The 20,149-nt window shown below is 35.6% G+C and overlaps 4 protein-coding genes across 13 annotated transcripts; 2 read left to right on the top strand and 2 right to left on the bottom strand.

Annotated features, from left to right (window-relative positions):
• The first annotated feature begins 375 nt into the window (after positions 1–375).
• On the top strand, positions 376–4,367 carry LOC108479267 (probable UMP-CMP kinase 2). Of its 8 annotated transcripts, none has more exons than XM_017781761.2 (9): positions 376–1,014; positions 1,172–1,225; positions 1,837–1,891; positions 2,603–2,720; positions 2,808–2,964; positions 3,204–3,284; positions 3,363–3,470; positions 3,564–3,642; positions 4,044–4,367. In XM_017781761.2, exons 1-8 carry the CDS (start codon positions 958–960, stop codon positions 3,600–3,602), a joined length of 669 nt encoding a protein of 222 aa, XP_017637250.1. In that variant the 5' UTR covers positions 376–957; the 3' UTR covers positions 3,603–3,642; positions 4,044–4,367. The 8 variants fall into 8 exon arrangements, with proteins under 8 accessions (XP_017637250.1, XP_017637248.1, XP_017637251.1 ...); XM_017781759.2 differs by having other exon boundaries at positions 4,041–4,367; XM_017781762.2 differs by having other exon boundaries at positions 3,564–3,651.
• A 217-nt stretch (positions 4,368–4,584) lies between these two features.
• Positions 4,585–6,540, top strand: LOC108479266 (pentatricopeptide repeat-containing protein At4g25270, chloroplastic). The gene has a single exon (XM_017781754.2). The coding sequence runs from the start codon at positions 4,772–4,774 to the stop codon at positions 6,338–6,340; it is 1,569 nt and encodes a 522-aa protein (XP_017637243.1). The 5' UTR covers positions 4,585–4,771; the 3' UTR covers positions 6,341–6,540.
• A 742-nt stretch (positions 6,541–7,282) lies between these two features.
• On the bottom strand, positions 7,283–11,017 carry LOC108479265 (acid beta-fructofuranosidase 1, vacuolar-like). Its single transcript, XM_017781753.2, has 7 exons — positions 10,306–11,017; positions 10,118–10,126; positions 8,550–9,409; positions 8,273–8,434; positions 7,967–8,190; positions 7,798–7,885; positions 7,283–7,666 (listed from the first exon to the last, which is right to left on the bottom strand). Exons 1-7 carry the CDS (start codon positions 10,670–10,672, stop codon positions 7,439–7,441), a joined length of 1,938 nt encoding a protein of 645 aa, XP_017637242.1. The 5' UTR covers positions 10,673–11,017; the 3' UTR covers positions 7,283–7,438.
• Positions 11,018–12,177: 1,160 nt separating this feature from the next.
• Positions 12,178–17,953, bottom strand: LOC108476600 (trehalose-phosphate phosphatase A). Of its 3 annotated transcripts, XM_053023256.1 has the most exons (14): positions 17,795–17,953; positions 16,162–16,275; positions 15,099–15,150; positions 14,516–15,004; positions 14,280–14,420; positions 14,103–14,174; positions 13,780–13,902; positions 13,629–13,685; positions 13,446–13,547; positions 13,259–13,336; positions 13,049–13,118; positions 12,873–12,943; positions 12,686–12,778; positions 12,178–12,601 (listed from the first exon to the last, which is right to left on the bottom strand). In XM_053023256.1, exons 4-14 carry the CDS (start codon positions 14,801–14,803, stop codon positions 12,548–12,550), a joined length of 1,149 nt encoding a protein of 382 aa, XP_052879216.1. In that variant the 5' UTR covers positions 14,804–15,004; positions 15,099–15,150; positions 16,162–16,275; positions 17,795–17,953; the 3' UTR covers positions 12,178–12,547. The 3 variants fall into 3 exon arrangements, with proteins under 3 accessions (XP_052879216.1, XP_017634345.1, XP_017634340.1); XM_017778856.2 differs by lacking the exon at positions 16,162–16,275; XM_017778851.2 differs by lacking the exon at positions 17,795–17,953 and having other exon boundaries at positions 15,306–16,259.
• Positions 17,954–20,149: the final 2,196 nt, after the last annotated feature.

The raw sequence follows: 20,149 nt of genomic DNA, 5'->3' as shown, positions 1-20,149 counted from the left end.
TTTCAAATTTAATGATTCAATTACTTTTTAAGTGTGTTTTTATATATAAATAAATCTTACACTTAATATTTAACTAATGTGGGATCTAAGCTTTTTTTTTTCCTTAACAAATATTTACAAGTAGCTTATTTTTAGCATTAATTTCTCATTCATCACTTAACCATTTTGAACATATAATATACTGTTATAAATGTCTCATGGAGTAGAATATAAAACTATAATTTTACGTTTACCAATGGATAATATGACTCAAAGTTTTTAAAAGTTACAATTTTTCCAACAATTTTCTGGTAAATTGATTGTTTTTTTTTTTATTATCAATTTTTTGTTAAAGACTGAAATGCTTTTTTAGACGCATTTACCTACATTAATTTACAAATCAAATATCGTAACATATAAAACACTCGATTCTTGTGTTGCTTGCGTTGATTATTGGGTTTGGTGGGTAATTCCAGTTTTGATAAAGTAGTTAGTTCCGTTTCGTGATAAAATATTAGACGTTGTAGGAATAAAATAGCATCTTATTTGCGTAATTTCTCTTCATAATTATATTCATATTATGATTTAAGAATGAGTCAAGTTGTTTGTTAGAAGACGAATCCCGAAATCTCAAATCCTTCTTCCTCGAAAAAGAAACGAGGGAGGGAGTGAGGCATCAATCAATTTTCAAACAAACAAGGGGAATTTGATTCGTTCGCCAGGCCCTCATATCAAGACAACACACTGCACTATTCACTCTCTCATTACTACCATTGCTGCCTCGCCGCTCATCGTTCCTCCGCACGACACACCTCACATGGTGCACGTTATTTGTTCGACATAATGTTTCCATAGCAATAACACCCCCCCAAACCAAAACCCCACCTCATCTTCATTCCTCAAAACTTTTGTTATACCTGAATAAACAACGAATAAGAGAGAAATAGCAACTAAAGACGAAGACCAAGTCTGACAGAGATGTGGAGGCGCGTGGCTTCGCTTTCTTCCTCCATCTCATCCTCCTTTCTTGCCCAGGTTCCGATTCTCTTCTTCCACTTCTCAATTGAAAATCAATGCAAATTAATAAAAAAAGGGTCTTCATTTATCTCACTTCTGTTCTTCTCTTCTTTTTAGTTTACTTTTTCTGTTATTCATCACATTTAGCACTCGTTTTCTTGTTTCTGTTTTATAGACAGCGTCTAGGCTCAACACTTGGGAATCATTAACAACAGGGATCGCCCAACAGGTATTGTAATTCATTGTCAAATGAAGAACATTTCTTGTTGCATTTGGACTTGTGTTAGACTTGGACAGATTGAATCTTAAAAACTGACTGATTTTTCGCCCAAAAAAAGGCTCTCGTTTATGGGTTGACTTTGAAGAGAGTGCTGTTACTTTTACTTTCCTTTTCTTATGTGGTTATTGCCTAGGAGGGAAAATGTAGATTCTAGTTAATTTTTCAACTTACTTTGAGAAACCTTGTTTGAGTTTGGTCAGATCAATTCAACATAAATATGTTAGATGGAGATGGTGCCAAAGCATTTAAAATGTATCCTGTTATTAGTCATGTACCAATTTGACCACCTTTGGTTTGGTATGGATAATTTAGGATTTAGTATATTGATCTTATAGCCTCAGGATTTCGACTTATTCACTTATTTCATGTTAATCCTTGTGCTACTGTGATTGTTTGTCAGATAAGTTTTGTCTGTTTCAAATTCATTTACATTTTAATTCTTTTACTTTTGTTGGTTTTGTTAATTTTTTGATGCTTACTTGCTTACAGAACCAGTAAATATTCCGTGATATATTCTTAAAATGAGTTTTTTTTTTTTGTTCATCATTATCTGCATGCAGGCAAAAGGTGTAATAGCCCCCAAAGAGAAAACTCCATTCATAACTTTTGTCCTAGGTAAATCTTGCGCATTGCTAGCATGAATGTGTAATGCTCCATTCTTACTTTATACGGTATCATGCAAAATCACACTTATTTGATATGCTTTGTGTTGGCTTTGGAATTCTTTGAGCTTGGGAAGTTTTGCACCATTTTAAACCTTATTTTCTCCTTAAGTTCATTTCTCTTGTTTTGATATATTTATATTTTAAATTCTATTTTCAAGAAGAAAACAAAATTAAAGATGCAAACTGCACATCCAGCATACTTGATTCTTTGCCTAACCAAAGGAATGGTTGCTTCTGACCCAACTTGAATCTTTTGGCTTTCTGAGTGCAGCAAAACATCATGGGTTACATAGTTCACAATATCATTGTATATTTGGTTAATTATATTAGATGTCACTTGGCATTTTTTGTATGGTTAGTTTGGAAATGATACTTGAGGTTATTTATTGATATACCACTGCTGTAAATCTTTTGATAGATCAACATTTATCTTTTATTGCATTAAAGGGAACGGTGATGTCAAAAACTATATCCTGTATAAATGTTTGGACAGATTTTTGCACCCTACTTTCACATGGAAACCATTTGTGACACCAGGCTTTGATACAGTATGTGCGATACTGCTTTTTTGAAGTGTTCAAATAGACATCGTTTGTTTAGTAAATTTTTCATTTGGAGCTTACATTTATTCAGAGTTTTCCACCTGCCTTTCAATTTTCAGGTGGCCCTGGTAGTGGAAAAGGTACTCAGTGTATAAAGATTGTTGAGACATTTGGATTCGCACATTTGAGTGCAGGAGATTTGTTGAGAAGGGAAATAGCTTCTAAGAGTGCAGATGGGTAATGATTTCTCGTCATTGTTTACAAATCATATTGCTAAGTGACTTAAGTAATCCTTATCCTCTAATGATATATCTTTGATTCCAGTGCCATGATTCTTAACACAATTAAAGAAGGAAAAATTGTCCCGTCACAGGTGACAGTCCAACTGATACAAAAGGAGATGGAATTAAGTGACAATCACAAATTTCTCATTGATGGCTTCCCACGTACTGAGGAGAACCGAGTATCATTTGAACGAATTGTGAGCTTTTTTTTTCTCTTCCTTTTTCCCCTAATGGTTTTTTTTTTTTGTGTGTGTGTGTGAGTGAGAACTGTAAATAAATTTGACCATTTGTCTTCCAAAGCTGTTAATTATGTGTTTCCTAAAGTTGTTTGTTTGTTGGGTTGAAAAAACTCTCTGAAAAAGTGATGAGATGTGTGTGAATATTTGAAGAAATGATCTTTTTATCATTAATATAGCTTCCTGAATGGCAATCTCAGATTGGTGTAGAGCCAAATGTTGTACTTTTCTTTGATTGCCCAGAAGAAGAAATGGTGAAACGTGTGCTGAATCGTAATGAGGTACATGTTGATAACTTTTTGGCTTAATTTGAATCACATTAAACCTGTTTCTTGAAGTATGATGTTTTCTTATTGCAGGGCCGAGTTGATGACAACTTAGAAACAATCAAAAAACGTCTTACAGTTTTTCAGGCATTGAGTCTTCCAGTTATTAACTACTACTCTGAGAGAGGAAAGCTCTATACGGTAGATATATAAAATTATCTCCTTTGGGGCTTTATGTTTTTCCCTTTCTAATTTGTGGCGGCTTACATAGCATATTGGTTATATTAAATGAAGCAAATACTTGCAGATCAAGGCAATAGGAACAGAAGATGAAATATTTGAACAAGTTCGTCCAATCTTTGCTGCGTTTGAGGTGTGTTCTGTGAGTGCAATGATCCTTTCTATCCAGCTTTGCTGTTTTTTTTTTTTGTTACATTTTGAATCAGAAAACATGACTACTGCATTGTTTTTATTGAACCTTTTTGGCATTTCTGTTATGTTTCTTATCTAGAACAAGATTGTGCTTCTTGTGAACTTTATTGAATGTATAATTACTTGTAACAATGGAAAAGGCCATCCCTTTAAATACCCGGTGGAACTGGTACATTTCTGCCCTGGTGGTAGTGATAGATATGAGGTAGAGGGAGAATATTTGCGAGAACAACATTAGTATCCTCCAGCAATTGTAATGTCTATTCCAATATGCAGTACATAGGTTTGGGTTTTGAAATGATTTGTTGATTTCTTATTTTATTTTATTTTTTGTTGCAGCAGACTGTTGGGTAAGGTTCTTGTGAAACAAGAGCATCACAAAAACAGGAGTGTCCTTTTTACCTTGTTTTAGGGCAAAGTCAAGGCCAGCTGAGGGTCACAGGACCTTCAAAAGTTTCTAGCAAGATGAAGAAATGAGAAGAAAAAGAAGGATGTAAATCTGGTTGAGGGAAAAAACGAAGGGTGCCCATGATGTACTAAAATAATGTCTTGAAAACAGATGCCTTTCATTACTTTCATATATAAGCTCAGTTTACTTAAATAACATGCAAATAAATATATGAGCTTCAATACTTATTGAAGCTTTCAAGTGCAGAACAAATCAAACCCCCTCTTGCGGTAGTCTATCCCAGTTAGATTTTCAAAGTTGTTCTATGATTTAAAATTGGATTTATTCATGATTTCAAGAGGCTCTTGAAATGTAGTTTTTCACGTCGGAATGTAAACATTTCGTTTTCCATTATAGTACCTGAGTTATAATTTTCATCCTATTTTACTCTAAAAGTTATCAACGTGGACATAAGTCATGTTTTTATTGCCAACTTTGTTTTTTTTGGGTAAATTGGGATGAAAATGATGGTTCAATTATGAAAGTGGACAAAACAAAGTTTAAGTACCAAAATAAAGAAAATGACCCTAAATTGTAAATTAAGACTTTAAAAACCACTGCATGCGTAAAAATTCTTATCGGGACTTTGGGTGTTGCCAATTACAATCTTCGTTCTCTGAAAATGGTTGCTCTTTTACAAGTGCAGCCACACACTGTACCATTGACTCTCCATTTTCACTGCTCTTCTAAAGGCAAGAAGAACCAGAAACAAAAGCGAAGACAGTTTGAGCATAATAAAAACACTGCCCCTGCCCTCCCATTCCCGAGATCCTCCCCAGGCCCACTCTTTATCAACAACAAACCCTACCCCCAAACTAAACTCCAAGCAGTAGAGTCTATCGTTAAAGACCTCGAAGCCTCTGTCAAAAAAGGCATAATAATAGATTCAGAGATATTCTCTTCTCTGTTAGAAACATGTTACCAACTAAAATCCATCGACCACGGCATCGCAGTCCATCGTCTTGTTCCCCAGAACTTATTACGTAAAAACACGGGCATCTCTTCCAAACTGTTGAGGCTGTATGCTACGGCTGGACGCATGGAAAGTGCCCATCAAGTGTTTGATCAAATGTCTAAACGTAACGAGTCTGCTTTTCCCTGGAACTCTCTTATCTCGGGATACGCAGAACTGGGACAATATGAAGATGCCTTAGCCCTTTACTTTCAAATGGAGGAAGAGGGTGTTGAACCTGATCGGTTCACATTTCCTCGCGCTTTGAAGGCTTGCGCGGGAATCGGGTCGATTCATGTTGGGCAGGCTGTTCACCGCGATGTGGTGCGTAAGGGTTTTGGAAATGACGTGTTTGTGCTTAATGCTCTTACTGATATGTATGCAAAATGTGGAGACATAGTTAAGGCTAGGCGGGTTTTTGATAGCATTGCTTGTAAGGATCACATTTCTTGGAATTCCATGTTGACGGGTTATATTCGTCACGGGTTGTTGGCTGGGGCATTGCAGGTATTCCGTGGGATGATTCAAGAGGGATTTGAGCCTGACTCTGTTACTATATCCACTATTCTGTCTAGTTTTTGTTCATTGAAGGCTGCGGCACAGATACACGGTTGGGTTCTCAGGCGAGGAATTGAGTGGAATACATCTGTCGTTAATGCTATGATCGTTGTTTATTCTAATCTTGGCAAGTTAGATGGAGCAAGTTGGTTGTTTCAACGAATGCCCGAGCGGGATATTGTGTCATGGAATTCAATAATATCTGGTCATAGTAAACACCCAGAAGCTCTGATGTACTTCGAACAGATGGTGAGGAGCGGTACTTCACCCAACAGCATCACGTTTGTAGCAATACTATCGGCTTGTGCTCATTTAGGTTTGGTCAAGGACGGAGAGCGGCTGTTTTGGTTAATGAGAAAGAAGTACGGGATTGATCCGAGAATGGAGCACTACGCTTGCATGGTAAATCTTTACGGGAGAGCAGGGCTGATAGATGAGGCTTTCAACATGATAGTGGAGAGAATGGAGTTTGAGGCAGGGCCAACTGTGTGGGGAGCAATGCTGTATGCCTGTTCGGTTCATGGAAACATACAAATAGGAGAGATTGCAGGTCAAAAACTTTTCGAGCTGGAGCCGGATAACCAACATAATTTTGAGTTATTGATGAAGATATATAGCGATGCAGGGAGGGTGGAGGATGCGGAAAGAGTTAGAAAATTGATGTTGGATAGAGGATTATAGTATAGAGTTGTCTGCTAGTGGTAAATAGTTAAAGGTGGAAAGCTTACCTCAAGAAACTTTGATTGGTGAATCTTTTGTGCCAGAGGGCCTTAAAAGCAAATCAGTGGTTACAGATATTTTTTTGGCTAACATTATATATCAACATTTGATTTGTACATCCTTTAATAAAAAAAAGAAAAAACATTTGATTTGTACAATAATGGTGTGGAAGGTTCCTAACATAGCTAACATGCAAATAGTGGAGTATCTGGCTTTAACTGTTACAGAATAACTTTTAGGGTTGATTCCTGCATAGATATAAATCGATTACTGTTAATATTCAAAACAATCAATTGCTTAATAATCAAGCCTTGTTGGTTGTGAATGCTCATAAAGAAATATGTCTACTCGTTGTTGCTTAATTAAAGATAGATGAACTAATATTGGATTGGTAAAAATACGAAGCTTTTATGTTAGGTGTTAGATTGTATTTTGTTTTTGTACTAAAAAAAATTAATTTTTGTACATTAGCAAATTGATAATTTTTGTTAAAAATTCGATCCACTTTTACTGTTAAAAATTAGAAAAGCTAATAGAAAAACTAAATAATGACACGAGATATGTTATGTGTATCTTATGCTGATATACACTTACCAATTTTTAATAGTAGAAATGGATAAAATTTTTAACAGAAGAATTAATTTACTCTTTAATCTAATGTATAAAAATTAATTTGTCCATTTTTTTAATAGAGGGGCAAAATGAAATCCAACTCCTAATATAGGGACTCTATGCTACTTTTCTTTTTAAGATTTGATGTCCGCAATTCTTATCATGTAGTTGTAATTAGTGACAGTTTCTTATTGTTTTCTTTAATTAATTTTAATTAATTGGAGATTAATTTTAAGTTAACCCGATTTTTAGTTGGATTTAAATTTTTCTTTAAAAATAAAGAGAAAAATATTATAAGAATGTCAAAATTTTAGTGATTTATTCTCAAACAAATACCAGGCGACAAAACAAAGTGAATGGATAATGCCCAACCAATAAAAAAAATTAAGCACTGCAAACATAATACTAATAGTAATATGTATTGCATCCACCCTTCCCAAATGATAATCATGTGGAAGCAACCATTTCCTGAAATAATGTTTCTTCAAAGGGGAAAGGACGAATAAAAGCAGAATTCATCTCCCAAATTTTGAGTGTGGCCTTCACATTCACTCCACTTGCATTGTTGAACAAGAACAGCCGTGCTGCTCCATATATGGCTTCCGTTGGATACACTCTTGATGTTATCACCGTCCTCCCTCCTTCTCCAAAGCTTTCCACTACTGAATGATCCACCTGTTTTCATTCAACTTTTTAATTTACAATAATCTTTTATCGAATTAACTAACTAAGACTACTAGTAGCAGTACATTTTTTGTAATTTCACCAGTTATATCTTCAAGCAGACAACATTATTTATGACTTACCAATACCCTCATTTTGTAGTTTTCATCGTCAAGCACTGGAACTTTGCCTCCATACACTCGTTTCGTGACATCGGGAGCTTTAGAAGACCTGCATCAAACCATTTATATATTGTTCTTTCACTTGTTAACCGAAACTCGCAATTAGAAACATATGTAGAACAAAGCAAACCTTGTTTCATCAGCGCAAAAGTAAGTTTCAAGACTCCCATCGGATATATTAAGTGGACGGAAATATAAAGGAGTGAGCTCAGAAAGTGAATCATCAGCAATAACCAGGACCCCAAATGGCCCGTAAGTGCTCCTATCAACCGCCCCATCACCGCAATCACTGACTTCATCCTCCGTGCTGTTCGATACCAACGTCTCTATTTCAAACTCTGCTAATATATCCAACTGCATTTAATAATTTTATGTTGTCAATATAAATTAGTGCTGGTGGGGTGAGTTGTTATTAGAGGTGGTAAAGTTACAAAACCTGAGTAGCGGTGCCTATGTCGAGGGGCACAACTGATCCTGCTTCAACTACAACATCCTTAAACACTGTAGCATTCAGTCTCAAGCTCTCCACTTCTTCCACAGGCCACTGTAGTAAATGGGTTCCGGTCTTGTTGTCATACAACACACTCCTGGGAATTGTCTGAAAAGTACGATAACAAAATACCATCGTGTAGAAAAGTATGTTATGTATGTTGTAGCACTCGTAGTGGTAATGTATGTATGTATGTATGTATGTATGTATGTATGTAATTTACCTGAATGGAAGCCCATCCTTTTTCGAGGTCATCAGCTTCAGTATCAGTTTCATTAACCCAACCATAAAGAATCCTCCTTTGTTTACTCTGATCAAAAAATGTCTTGGAGGCATAGTATCTCCCATAATCCACTTTCAACCCGATGCCTACATCTTCTTCCGGGTTATCGGGTGTCCATTTATCCGTTATCATGTCGTAGGTCCCTATTGCATAATGATCAACTTTCGTATCATCCAAACTAGCCTTCAGGACATGTTTAATTCCAGGCCCAAGTGCCGTCGTGTCAAGTCCGACGGACCCGTTTATTGCAACGGGGTAAAAATCTACACATTCCCACATACCCGTGCCCGGAACAGCATGTAAGACCCCATCCAATAATTGATAGTCCGAAAAGTTTGTCGTTTGGAAAACAAGGGCTGTTCCTATGGTGGTATTAAACCTTGTACCAACAGTAATCCGCCAGGAACCATCGGGTCCAAGCCAAGCTGTTGTCGGGTCTCGGAACTCATTGTCTTCGATCCCGGTTGGGGGAACAACAACCGGGTTACCCGGGTATTTTAACCACTGAAGGAGGAGGGGATCAGATAGGTTGGCGGGATATGCAAGGTTTTGGACTTGCACGGACTCATTGGTGCTGCCGGTGTAAAGCATTACGATTCGGCCATCTGGAAGGAGAGTGGCCGACCCCGTCCAGCAACCATTGATATCGTACCATTGATCAGGAACCATGGCGAGTGGGAGATAGAACCAGTGAATGAGGTCCTTTGATACAGCGTGGCCCCAAGTGATGTTGCCCCATATGGCTGAATCAGGGTTGTATTGATAGAAAAGATGGTACCATCCCTTGTGATATAACGGACCTGCGACCATCGTATTTTTGTTCCATTATGTCACATACTACTTTAATTAAACTATTAGAGTTTAATATAATTACTAAAAAAACCACATGCTATTACATGGTGTATGTACAGAAGCAAGGTTTTGCAAAACTAGTTAGTTAGGACTTAAACGTTAGAACGACAGGTAAACAAACCAAACGGTCAAGTAACTATTTTTTTGTAATTTATAGATTGTAAACTAAGGGTTATCATATGTCTTTTTCTTTTAATATTTATTTTTTATAAGATATTTGTTTTTTTAATTCTGCTAAAAATCATATTTTTTAAATTAATTAATTCTATGCTATTAATATTTTATTAACTTTTTGTAATATAATTGCATTTATTATACCACAAATGGTGGATTCGATATTAGTATCTTATTGATGTAGAATATATATATTTTATATGAAACAAATTATTTAAATTATTTAATTTAATTAAATGAGTATTGAAAAATAAAATTATAAGTGGATCTAGTAGAAGAAAAAGGGTAAGATATGATTCAATTCAATGTAGAAGCTAACTTTAATTGCAAATCAAGGTTGAAATGCTCAAATTTGGAAGAACTAGCAGATTGGGTTGGTCACAAATTTCTGATTCGATATTTTTGTGTTTTACGCATTGATTGATGAAATGGTTGACTAACAGTATTGTCCCAACAAGAATTTAGATGTGATGAGAACTCACCGTCAGGATCTGAAGCAAGATACGTAAGTTGTGCCGAACCAACGTGCAAGCATAATAAGAAAAAGACAACAAATTAAATTCGATTATTAAAAGGAAATCATATTTAAGTTTAAAAATAGTAAACTAAAATGAAAGGTTTAGTGACCAAAATCAAAAGAAGTAACTTAAATTATAATTAAGTAACCTACCATTCATCCAATTCTTTTGAGGCTGAAAGTGGTAGGCAGTTCTTTGCCAGTAAAACAGAGCGTTTGTCCAATTAAACCCAACTTTGTCAAAAAGTGATGGGTTTGACTTGGCTGAAACTCCTTCAGCTATCCCTCTTGGCTGCGCCGCCATTGAATACGACCCTGCCTCCGTTACACTACTGGGGTTACTTGCTAATGGCTCCGGGCTTTGGTTAACGATTAATATGACCAGTGAGAGTAGGAAAACGACGGACCCAAATATCACTGCGAAACCCTTTAAGGGTCTGCTGCTCCTCCTCCGAGGGTGGTGTAGCAAGGGAGCATGGAACAATGCTGGGTCATGGGAGGTGCTGCTGCTGGCCTCCATCTTGGGAATTGAGCTTCTGTACTTGGTTTATTTGGTCACACTTACAATATAAGTAAGCAATGAGAGATTAAGTAGAAAAGGGTAATGGGAGGTAAAATTAAAGAGAGAACAACATAGAGAGAAAGAGAAGAGATTTACACATGTCTTGAGCTTGGATTGGTGGTTGTCCAATTTAGCTGGGGAGAGAGTGGTGGTCCCATTAGATCAGATCTGGTGAATGCTATACAGTGAAACAAAGAGGGACAGTTGAAAAGGTAAGGGCATCCCATGCAATGCATGCATGCAGCTGCACCTGGTAGTCAAACTCAGTTGCTTGCTTTTTGGGGGTTAGGATTTTATATTAATATATATTGCCATTCACAGCAGCATACTATACTACTATACGTATAGTTATAAATTATCATCGTATTATTTTTCTCTAGCTTCTGGGTTGTGGCTTGCATTGCAAGATTTCAGAGAGTTAATTATTTTTCTTTATTAATAATAATAATTTGGAAGCCTGAAGACAGAGCCAATTTACGTGCAATGACCAATGGACACACGGCATTAGGGAATGCCACAGTCATCGTATTATTTTTCTTGAGAATGTGGGTCCTCCTGGACTGAAAACAGCTAGTTTATGGATACTGATTTGTGAGGTGAATAAGGCATTGGCATTGGCATCCCAAATCTTTACCTTTAAATTAAATGGCAAAGACATGTATACGAAATGGAACATGGGTCATGTGGCATGCTGTTGAGATAATCTAGGATTAATTGTCCTTGCACTTGTTCTGATCTGTTGAAAAATGCATCATGTGCTGTGGCTAGAGCTCTAAGTTTGAGGGGCTCCTTAATTAAATTTGTTTTTCCACATCCATCAGGATGGAATGGTTGTTGGGATTTGAGTGTACTCCTTGAATGTTTGTTAGGATCATTGGGTCTTGAATTGCATTGCATTATTCAAACCCTGTCACTTTCTTTTCTTTTTCTTTTTCTTTTTTTTGTGGCATTGACAACCAACAAAATTAAATTAAAGGAGCTGCTTGTGTTTTCTTTCTTTTTTTTTTTGTTGTTGTCCACAGCAATCATGTGAAGTGAAATGAAAAAAAAGGACTTCAAATAACACTCCATATGGTAACTATAGACTGACAAAAAGTAAAATGAAAAAGAAAAACAGCTACCATATGTTACTTATAGTTACACTAGTAGCTGGTTCAATCCCCTGTTTTGTGATCATTGTATTGAAGAAGCTTTTTTAAATGGTGATTTATTATTATTATTTATGCTGTTACTGCAGCTCTGTCATCTGGAAAACACCCTGTCACTTTCATTTCAGCGACTAACTGCTCTACAGCACAAGATCAATTAAATTTGCACGTTATGCTCTGAATAATAATAATGAGCAGAAAAAAATTCCCCAAGTTGGTTCACTCAACTTTTGATACATCAAAGAACTAATTTCTATCTTAAAATCAGTTGAGCGTATATCAATTAAAAGAAATATGCAAAATGAGAGAGAAGAATGCATGAAAAATAACATTCCATCAGGAGTTTGTAAAAATACATATAAAAGCATATCCATGCTTAAAAGAATGAAAAAAATATTTAGTGTTGTCCAATGGAAGAGGGCTGCTTTCCGAAACTGAATGCCAAGAATGGGAAACATGAAAATAAAATGGAAGCATCCATCACCGGTTACCAGTGAGAAAGATAACTGAAGCAGGAATATACAGTTAAGACAAGAAGCAATGAGCAGCAATGGTAGGCCACCAGACCTGGAGAAACGCCACCACTTCCACTCCAAAGCCTCCCAGTGTTAACTAGATATAGTAAAATTTTCTTTATTCTATGCTTTTATCAGTGTATTTTTCTTCTCTATGTTATTTGTTGTATTCAGAGAACACTTGTCTTCTTCCAATTCACCAGTGATTTAAGAAACTCCATCACCTGCATATCATTCACAGGCAGAGGCATAATTAATTTCAAACACCAACAATCCTAGTATGAGAACAAACAGATTTGTTTTTGTACCTCTTGAGGGTCCCTAAGGGAGAAAAATGCATTACTCTCCTTTGGAGCGGATGATACTAAAATGCCATATCCCAGATTTCCCTCTCTCAGAACCTGTTTTTAAACCAATGAACTTGTTTCTGTTAATTATTTTTGAACGCATACACAACTCTCAAGAGTGTCAAAGGTGGTGTGATTTATATCTTACCTTAAATGCATCTTCGTCTGTCCGGTCATCTCCAACATAAATGGGAAGCACATCATCATGATTACTAAGCCCTAAAGCATTTGATTTTGCTCACTATTAATTCATTATTATGCATGAAAAACAACATATAGTGAAAATAATAAATAATAAGAAGACAGTCTAGAAAACATACTTACCAAGTGATTCAAGTAGAAATGTGAGAGCTTTCCCCTTATCCCAGTCTATCACAGGCCGTACCTCTAAAACCTAGTTGCATAAATTTTAAAAAAATAAAGGGCTAATATTATAAAATAACACAAACAGAAATCACAACATCCATATCTAGCACAAGCCACAAGCAGAAAATAAGTCAAAAATAGGAGAATCATATTGTCTTTAAAGATCACCTTCCGACCATGAGACAATCGCAGACGAGGGTAGTTTCTGATGACATCATGAACACATTCTGCAACTGTTTTCCAATTCTGGAAACAAATATAAGAATGTTTTAATAAAGTACGCAAGGAAAATGGACATGCCACTGAGCATCACTTCCAAAAGATAAATATTTCTTATACCAAGGAAAGTATCTACCTTCTCGTCTACATTACGGTAATGGACAGAGACACAGAACTTATTGTTTTCAACTTTTGCTCCTTTAATTTCTTTGGTGCTGTTAACAAGTGAGTTAAAAACCTGTGATGAATGAAACTCCACATTAGAACAAAGAGGAAAAGGTGAAGGGCTCAAAGTATGGCACTCGGGAGACATACATACCTCGTCAATCATAGGTAGGAATTCACTAGCAGGCTGGAATAACTTTACTCCTTTGCCCTGTGCATTAAAGAGAAACAAGATTAAGATATAATTTAAGAGAGAATGCAGAGTCACAGGGAATAAAAAGATTAAGAGATTTGAAGCCCCAAACCTGCTTATCAGTAGATCTAATGCAGTTAGGAGGATCATCAGACGATTCCCTAACAGGACCCATGATGTCCATTCCATGACTTCCCGCATAATAGAGATCTGTTAGTCCTACAAAATCATATACCTGAATATACAAGGGCATAGAACAAGATATGGTCAAAACGAAAACCCAACAAAGAGGCAATCAAACACATAAAATAATCTAAACATATTGAAGGTGGAAGTTGGATAACTACGCATGAAAAACAGTGGCAAGGAAGATGTCAGAATTACTAAAATGCTTTTTGATCAAAAAATTATTAAAAAACATGATCCTTAAATCACCTTGTCACGGCTTCTTCCACTAATTATTGCTGTTGGGAAGTATTTTGCCACTTTTGCTACAGCAGCTCGCATCTGAATAAAAGGCTTTGGTTAGTCTATCATGAGCAACCAAAAAGAGAGGAATTTTGACTAAAAGATTTTATATATGGTTTTGTCAGGCAAACCATTTATTCTTACATCAATAGACATAAAGGCAAAATCTGGGTTGTCCACAATTGGTGAAAGAGTCCCATCATAATCCAAAAACAATGCTATTCTCTTGCCTTTGGCAAAATTTGTAATTTGCTCAAAAGATGATAGTGCAGAGGGATACTTAGCCTGTAAAATCAGAGAGTAAAGTACATAGAGCAGATCAATAACTCGTCCACTTGTATCAAAATTAAACTCGCGTAGAAGTAAAAGAGAAACAATACCATCCATGTGCGATACGCAACATCTGTATCAGCTGATACAATCTCATGGTTGTAATCCCTCGTGCTTGTATGACGAGGGGATGAGGATTTCATAGCATCCAGCCAGCTGCTGGCACGAACATCATCGAGAATTCCAGTTTTCTTCCTGGGAACAGTTAGAAGTAGATTTGGAGAAAACACTGGCGCTGGGGATGAGTATTGCAACAGACTGGAAGCTACTAATCTTGACTTGCTTATCGGTGCAGGATCAGCCAGAACAGGAGCGGTGTGATTGGATTTCAGGTCCATTTGATCCAGCTTTGTAACACTACTTATAACGTCAAAGCTAACAGACTCCTCAGCAAACTTTCCACTCAAGTGCAAAGAAGCAAACCTTAATATTCAATCTCAGATATTCTATTCAGCCAACCCTTTTATCAATGAAGAACCACCTCTTTAAAGTTTTCTTGTCACTGCTCTTAAGCAAGCAGTCCATCAAGCATAAGGGACCTGAAAACGGATTTCGTAAGAATGTGTCAAAAGAGACAAAATGAAGCTAAAGATCATCACTGTTTTTCAAAAGAACCAGATATAGGAACTGAACCTGTTCATATCCTTTGGTTACTCTGCTTAAAACTTATGTAAGCGAACACTATCTGCAGGGAATTGATTTAAGAACTATGATTAATGTACAGATCCAGAAAAACATCCTTCAAAACTAAAAATGAACAATGAATAAAGGCCAAGAAGAAACGGTAAACAAATTTGACAAATTCATTATTGGAAGACAATGATACAAAACATGCCTCACCAAACAAATATAAACAATTAACTTCAGAAAACCAAAAGGTTGGAGACAGAAGAGGTGCAGGAAAACAAAAGATATATCGGTGTCGAATATATGTAGTGCAATTCAGTTGAAAGATGAAAATGCACAAAGATGGCATACAGAGAAAATGGACAGCTAAGATTTACTAAACCAATTGGGAAGAAGACAAACATCTTATCAGTCAGAACTGGCAAGCAACCACACAACTTGCAAGGAAAGGGACTTTATAAGCATGAAAATTTCCTAAAAAAAGCATCGAGACATTACTGAAAAATATAGTAAATTCTACTTTCTATGGCCCTTCACAGCCTTAGATTCCTTTTAAAGTTCAGTCCTTTTCTTCCCAGACAAAGTTAATTTGCAAGGGCGAGAGGTTTGGACTTGACAATAACTTGTCCTTATCCTCCTCCTAAGCAACTAGACTGCAATTTTACATGAAATTCTTCTAAAATATCATTGTTTCCAATGAATAGTTTTTCTTGTTCAGTATCACAATGATTTATATTCCATAGTTCAACAACCTTTCCAGGAAATAAAAAAAATCAAAGTTGCAGAACCTAAAAACAAATAGAAGCAAACTTGCGAGCTAAACAAAACATACAGGGAATATTTTTTGAAAGCAAAAGCAAGATAAACTAAAAACCCATAAACATTCTCAATATTTAGGAAAAAAGGCAATTTGATGACTTCATTATATGCAGAATTACAGATTTCACATACATTAGATAATTGACATCATGAACAGAATAAGTAAACAAATAATAGCACCAGCCAAAATAACTCAAACAGTAACTGTAAGGGAAAAAAAAAGAAGACAAAAACAATCACAATCACCTACATCATCCTCGTAAGCATGCAAAAGGTAGCAAAGCCTGAAATTACATGAAACCCAAAGAAGTGAAGAGCAGCATTCATTCATAAATAAAGCTGGCCCACGTGAAAAAAATGATATCTGGTACAGCAAAATAAAAGTAAATGGTAGTTGCTTGATAAAAAAGACGCCTTGCCCCCACTCAGGGAGAGGGAACCAAGTTAAAGGCAACCACACATTACGGGCCTACAGTGAAAATGGGGAAAACACACAATGGACCCCCAAGCACATAAAAGATCCATCAATTGAATTAAAATCATTATTGGAAAACCCAAAACAGAAACTTCAGGTTTCACCATACTCGTGTTGCTATCATACATTCCATCAATCAGCATCAAATTTACCACTAAAAGTTTGCAAGACTTATAGTTTATTTTTTTCCAAGATCAGTAACTTGTTATCATTGTTTAATCAGTACGGTTAAGCATCTTACCGGCTAATTAATCGACTGCGCTACATTAAACAGTTTTTTCTTTTCTTTTCTTTTTTCTTCTTTGAAAATTCAACTACTGAAAAATATCTTAGAGGTGAAAACAAAATGAATATATTATAACATCATTGCAAGCAAACACAGGTAGAAGAGATAGACAAATTGGAATAGACATTGACAGCTTCCGCTTTGCGGTTAGGAAAAAAAAAACTGAACGGTCAATCATGTAACGAGCAATTCAAAGAAAACAACAACGAACCAATCAGAAAATTAAGAAATTGATTCTTTTGACCAAAAAATAAAATAAAATCTTGAAGAAAACAGAGCACAAACCAAGTCAATTCGAAAAAGAAAGAAAAAGAATTTAATTTAAAAATGTAAGGAATGCACATAAAATCTTTAAATTGGAAACAATCTTTTTCCTTTGGTTGCCATTAGACAACGGCACTGAAGAAATACTCTGGAAAGCAGAGATTTTAAAACTCGTCAGATTAAGAAGCGGAAACTGAGCATCGAATAAAAAGTCAGTCAAAGATACGGCATTTTTAACAAAATCAAAACAGCTTTCTGAGAGGCAAAAAAAATAAAAAGTCATAAAACCGCACCTAATTTAAAAACCTCGACAACGAAAAAGAAAACGCGTTCAGAAAGGCCGCTCGAGAAATGCAGGAAGCTTCGAGGGTAAAAGGCACAAAAAGAGAAAACTTGGAAAGAAAGAAAGAAAGAAAGAAAACTAATCTACAAATGCACCATTTTACTTGTTCAAGAACGAAAGAAAAGCCGTGATGATATTATAATGTACAAACAAAAGAATAAATTTGCGACGCCGTAATGAAGTAAACCACTGCCTTATTCTATCTTCTCGACGGCCAAAACGAAACAAAGAAAATGTCAGATTATAATCACCTGAACAGGAGAAGGAATCGCAGAGAAGGAGAATCAAACTAAAAAAAAAATTTCGTATAATACCGAATCGATGTTTAACTCAGATAAGAGATCAAAAGAATTTAAAAGAAATGAAGGAAGAAAAAGAGATGCGTTATGGCCGTTTGGGTATTTATAGAGCTTCAGTTAGGTTCGGAGTTCGAGGGAATGCAATTAAAAGCAAAACTCTGAGCGATGAGTTGGCTGAATTAGGAACCAAAAATGGAAAAGCAGACGAGAAAATACCTTGTAAGTGGTTCGTGTTTCCCCACTTTTGTTGTATGGAAATGTAAAATGAGAGGAGCGAGTAGATGGGAAAATAAGGGGTGAGAGGCGCGTAATTATAGTCGAGGTTTTAGTTTAGAAGCTGGTTTTGTTGATGTGTTTGGTATTATATAATGCGAGTTTGGTAAGTAACAATGGAGGTAGTTTTGAGTTTTGGGGCGAAAGAAAAGGGAAAGAGGGGGCCCACAGGGGATCTTTGATTCTTGACGGAACGCCAGGGGGACACGTGGTGGAAGACTTTGCAGCCAATACGCGTGTGGACACCTGTGATCGACTTGTGTCTGACATGGCCGCGTTGGAGAACGGGCCCTGGGCACGGATGTGCTGGACATGTTGTCAGCGTGCCGTCACTTTCAATCTCTGCTGGGGTAGGGCGTCGGTCGTGGCTTTAATTTGGGCCAAACATGTGGTCCCACGTAGCAATTTGATGGTGGGCCCACCCATATTACCATCTTCAACCCACAACGCTAATCCACGCAGCAATTACGTGGGAGAAGCTTTTGGGTAATAATTAAGAAATTAAACGCATGGTTTCTGGAATAAGACCGGTGATGAAATCCATCAGGATACGTTGTACCAATCAACTTGATTCGGTGCATTTTTTTGGCTTGTTAATATTATAATGTAATATTATTTATTATATTATTGGGCTTGTTACATATTTTATTTATTTAATGGAATTAAATATTTTTATATTTTTTTATAAACATTTGTATTTTTTATTTTATCATTCGATTGGGAGCCTCAATCATTATCACCACAATGTCATGTACCGTTCAATAAAATTTATCAAAGATTTTTCATTTCATATTTATTCTCATGGCAAGTTTAGTCATACCGTCTATTATACTATTCTTCTATCTTTGTATATGTATCAAGTAAAATTCTTCTATTCGCTCTAATAAATCTTTTACTCTTCCTCCTAATAATTTTTAATTTCGAGTCTGACCACTCAATAAATTAATTGCCTCTATATAATCTATCTCCAAGACAATTTTCTTAACGCCCTTCTCCCATGCTAGTTTAACTCCCTCAAAAGCCCCCCATAACTCAAGTTATGGGAGAACCCCTAGACCCAAAATCCCCCATTGTTCCTGGCCACTCCCCACCGCAGCAACAAATGAGTCAAATCCCACAGTTGCAACAATATTCCTAAATATTTTATATTATTTAAAATCACATTTATTAAAATTTTCTTTGAAGTTACCTGTATAAATATAGGAAAAAGATTAAAACAGTAATATATAAAATGTTAAAATTTTCAAGTTATAATAATTAAGGTTCCACATTTGTCTCAACAAATAATAATTAAGTTTTTCATTATCATATGAGATTCAGTTGTGAAAAAATAAGTTTATTTCTTAAAAATAGATAAATTTTGATTTTGCTTTAATATAATTCATATTTATTGTGGTAGAGGTGGTAGGTCTAGCGAAGTCAGGTAGTGTAATACCCCATTATTGTGTTGTCATTCTACCTAATGGAAGCATCAACGACCGTGTAACATTTATTCGCCTCCCCATTACGGGAGCATGGCCTAAATGTCTTTTATTCAATACGGTATCCATTAAAACTACAAATAATTATTTATTGTTAACAAAAAAATTGATTTTAGAAATTATATAAATGTCCGTAAGTCAATAAAAACTCCAAGATCTTGGAAAAAATTTTAAAAAATTAAAATATTGTTTAAAAATTCAAGAAAGATAAAATTTCCCCAAAATAGAAACTTAGACGTATTAAATTTATGAATTTATTTTATTTTATAATTTATAAATTAATTGAGTTTTAACTTAATTAATACAGGAATATTAATTTTTTATTTTTAATTAAGAATTAAAAAATAATAAATAATTTTAGACCTCGTATAAAAAATTTAATTGAATAATTGTTAGTCAGGGAGGCTAAGAAAGGAAGGTAGCAGTGGGAGCTGGGAATTTATGTATTAATGACTTTACCCAGAGCAGTCAAAGATGCCGACAGTTCAAAAAGGGAAACTAAAATCTAAACAGAGAATTGATTGGTTCTGAAGCAGTGGTAGGCAAGGTTTATTAATATTTTTTTACTTCTAGGCTTGCAATTTGCATCATTAAGTAATGGAATCTTCGATTTCAACGCAGATGTGTGTGGTCAACATGTAAACCCAATTCCCCTTTTTACTTACTGCACTATTATTATAAGCATTTTTATTTTAGTTTCTAGCAAAGCTCACTTGTTTTTTTACTGCAAATTGTAGACTTTTCCAATTTCATAACTCTAATTAAAAAGAAGTTAAACTGTAAAAGTTAAAAAAGGAAGTAAGATCAAGGGCAGTGG

The sequence above is a fragment of the Gossypium arboreum genome, chromosome 12 (assembly GCF_025698485.1).
Source record: "Gossypium arboreum isolate Shixiya-1 chromosome 12, ASM2569848v2, whole genome shotgun sequence".
In the NCBI taxonomy this organism is placed as follows: Eukaryota; Viridiplantae; Streptophyta; class Magnoliopsida; order Malvales; family Malvaceae; genus Gossypium; species Gossypium arboreum.
This window is presented reverse-complemented; position numbering and strand designations above follow the sequence as displayed.

What these genes read in the sequence shown, in the direction of transcription:
- LOC108479267 (XM_017781755.2), top strand. Translation starts at nt 958, where the DNA reads ATGTGGAGGCGCGTGGCTTCGCTTTCTTCCTCCATCTCATCCTCCTTT. An exon ending in CATCCTCCTTTCTTGCCCAG is followed by an intron (nt 1,015 to 1,171) that starts GTTCCGATTCTC and finishes TCTGTTTTATAG; the next exon opens with ACAGCGTCTAGGCTCAACAC. An exon ending in GCTTCTAAGAGTGCAGATGG is followed by an intron (nt 2,721 to 2,807) that starts GTAATGATTTCT and finishes CTTTGATTCCAG; the next exon opens with TGCCATGATTCTTAACACAA.
- LOC108479266 (XM_017781754.2), top strand. Translation starts at nt 4,772, where the DNA reads ATGGTTGCTCTTTTACAAGTGCAGCCACACACTGTACCATTGACTCTC.
- LOC108479265 (XM_017781753.2), bottom strand. Translation starts at nt 10,672, where the DNA reads ATGGAGGCCAGCAGCAGCACCTCCCATGACCCAGCATTGTTCCATGCT. An exon ending in ACATAGGCACCGCTACTCAG is followed by an intron (nt 8,191 to 8,272) that starts GTTTTGTAACTT and finishes TATTAAATGCAG; the next exon opens with TTGGATATATTAGCAGAGTT. An exon ending in TTTTGCGCTGATGAAACAAG is followed by an intron (nt 7,886 to 7,966) that starts GTTTGCTTTGTT and finishes GGTTTGATGCAG; the next exon opens with GTCTTCTAAAGCTCCCGATG.
- LOC108476600 (XM_053023256.1), bottom strand. Translation starts at nt 14,803, where the DNA reads ATGGACCTGAAATCCAATCACACCGCTCCTGTTCTGGCTGATCCTGCA. An exon ending in TTGCGTATCGCACATGGATG is followed by an intron (nt 14,421 to 14,515) that starts GTATTGTTTCTC and finishes CTGATTTTACAG; the next exon opens with GCTAAGTATCCCTCTGCACT. An exon ending in GATTGTCTCATGGTCGGAAG is followed by an intron (nt 13,119 to 13,258) that starts GTGATCTTTAAA and finishes TTATGCAACTAG; the next exon opens with GTTTTAGAGGTACGGCCTGT.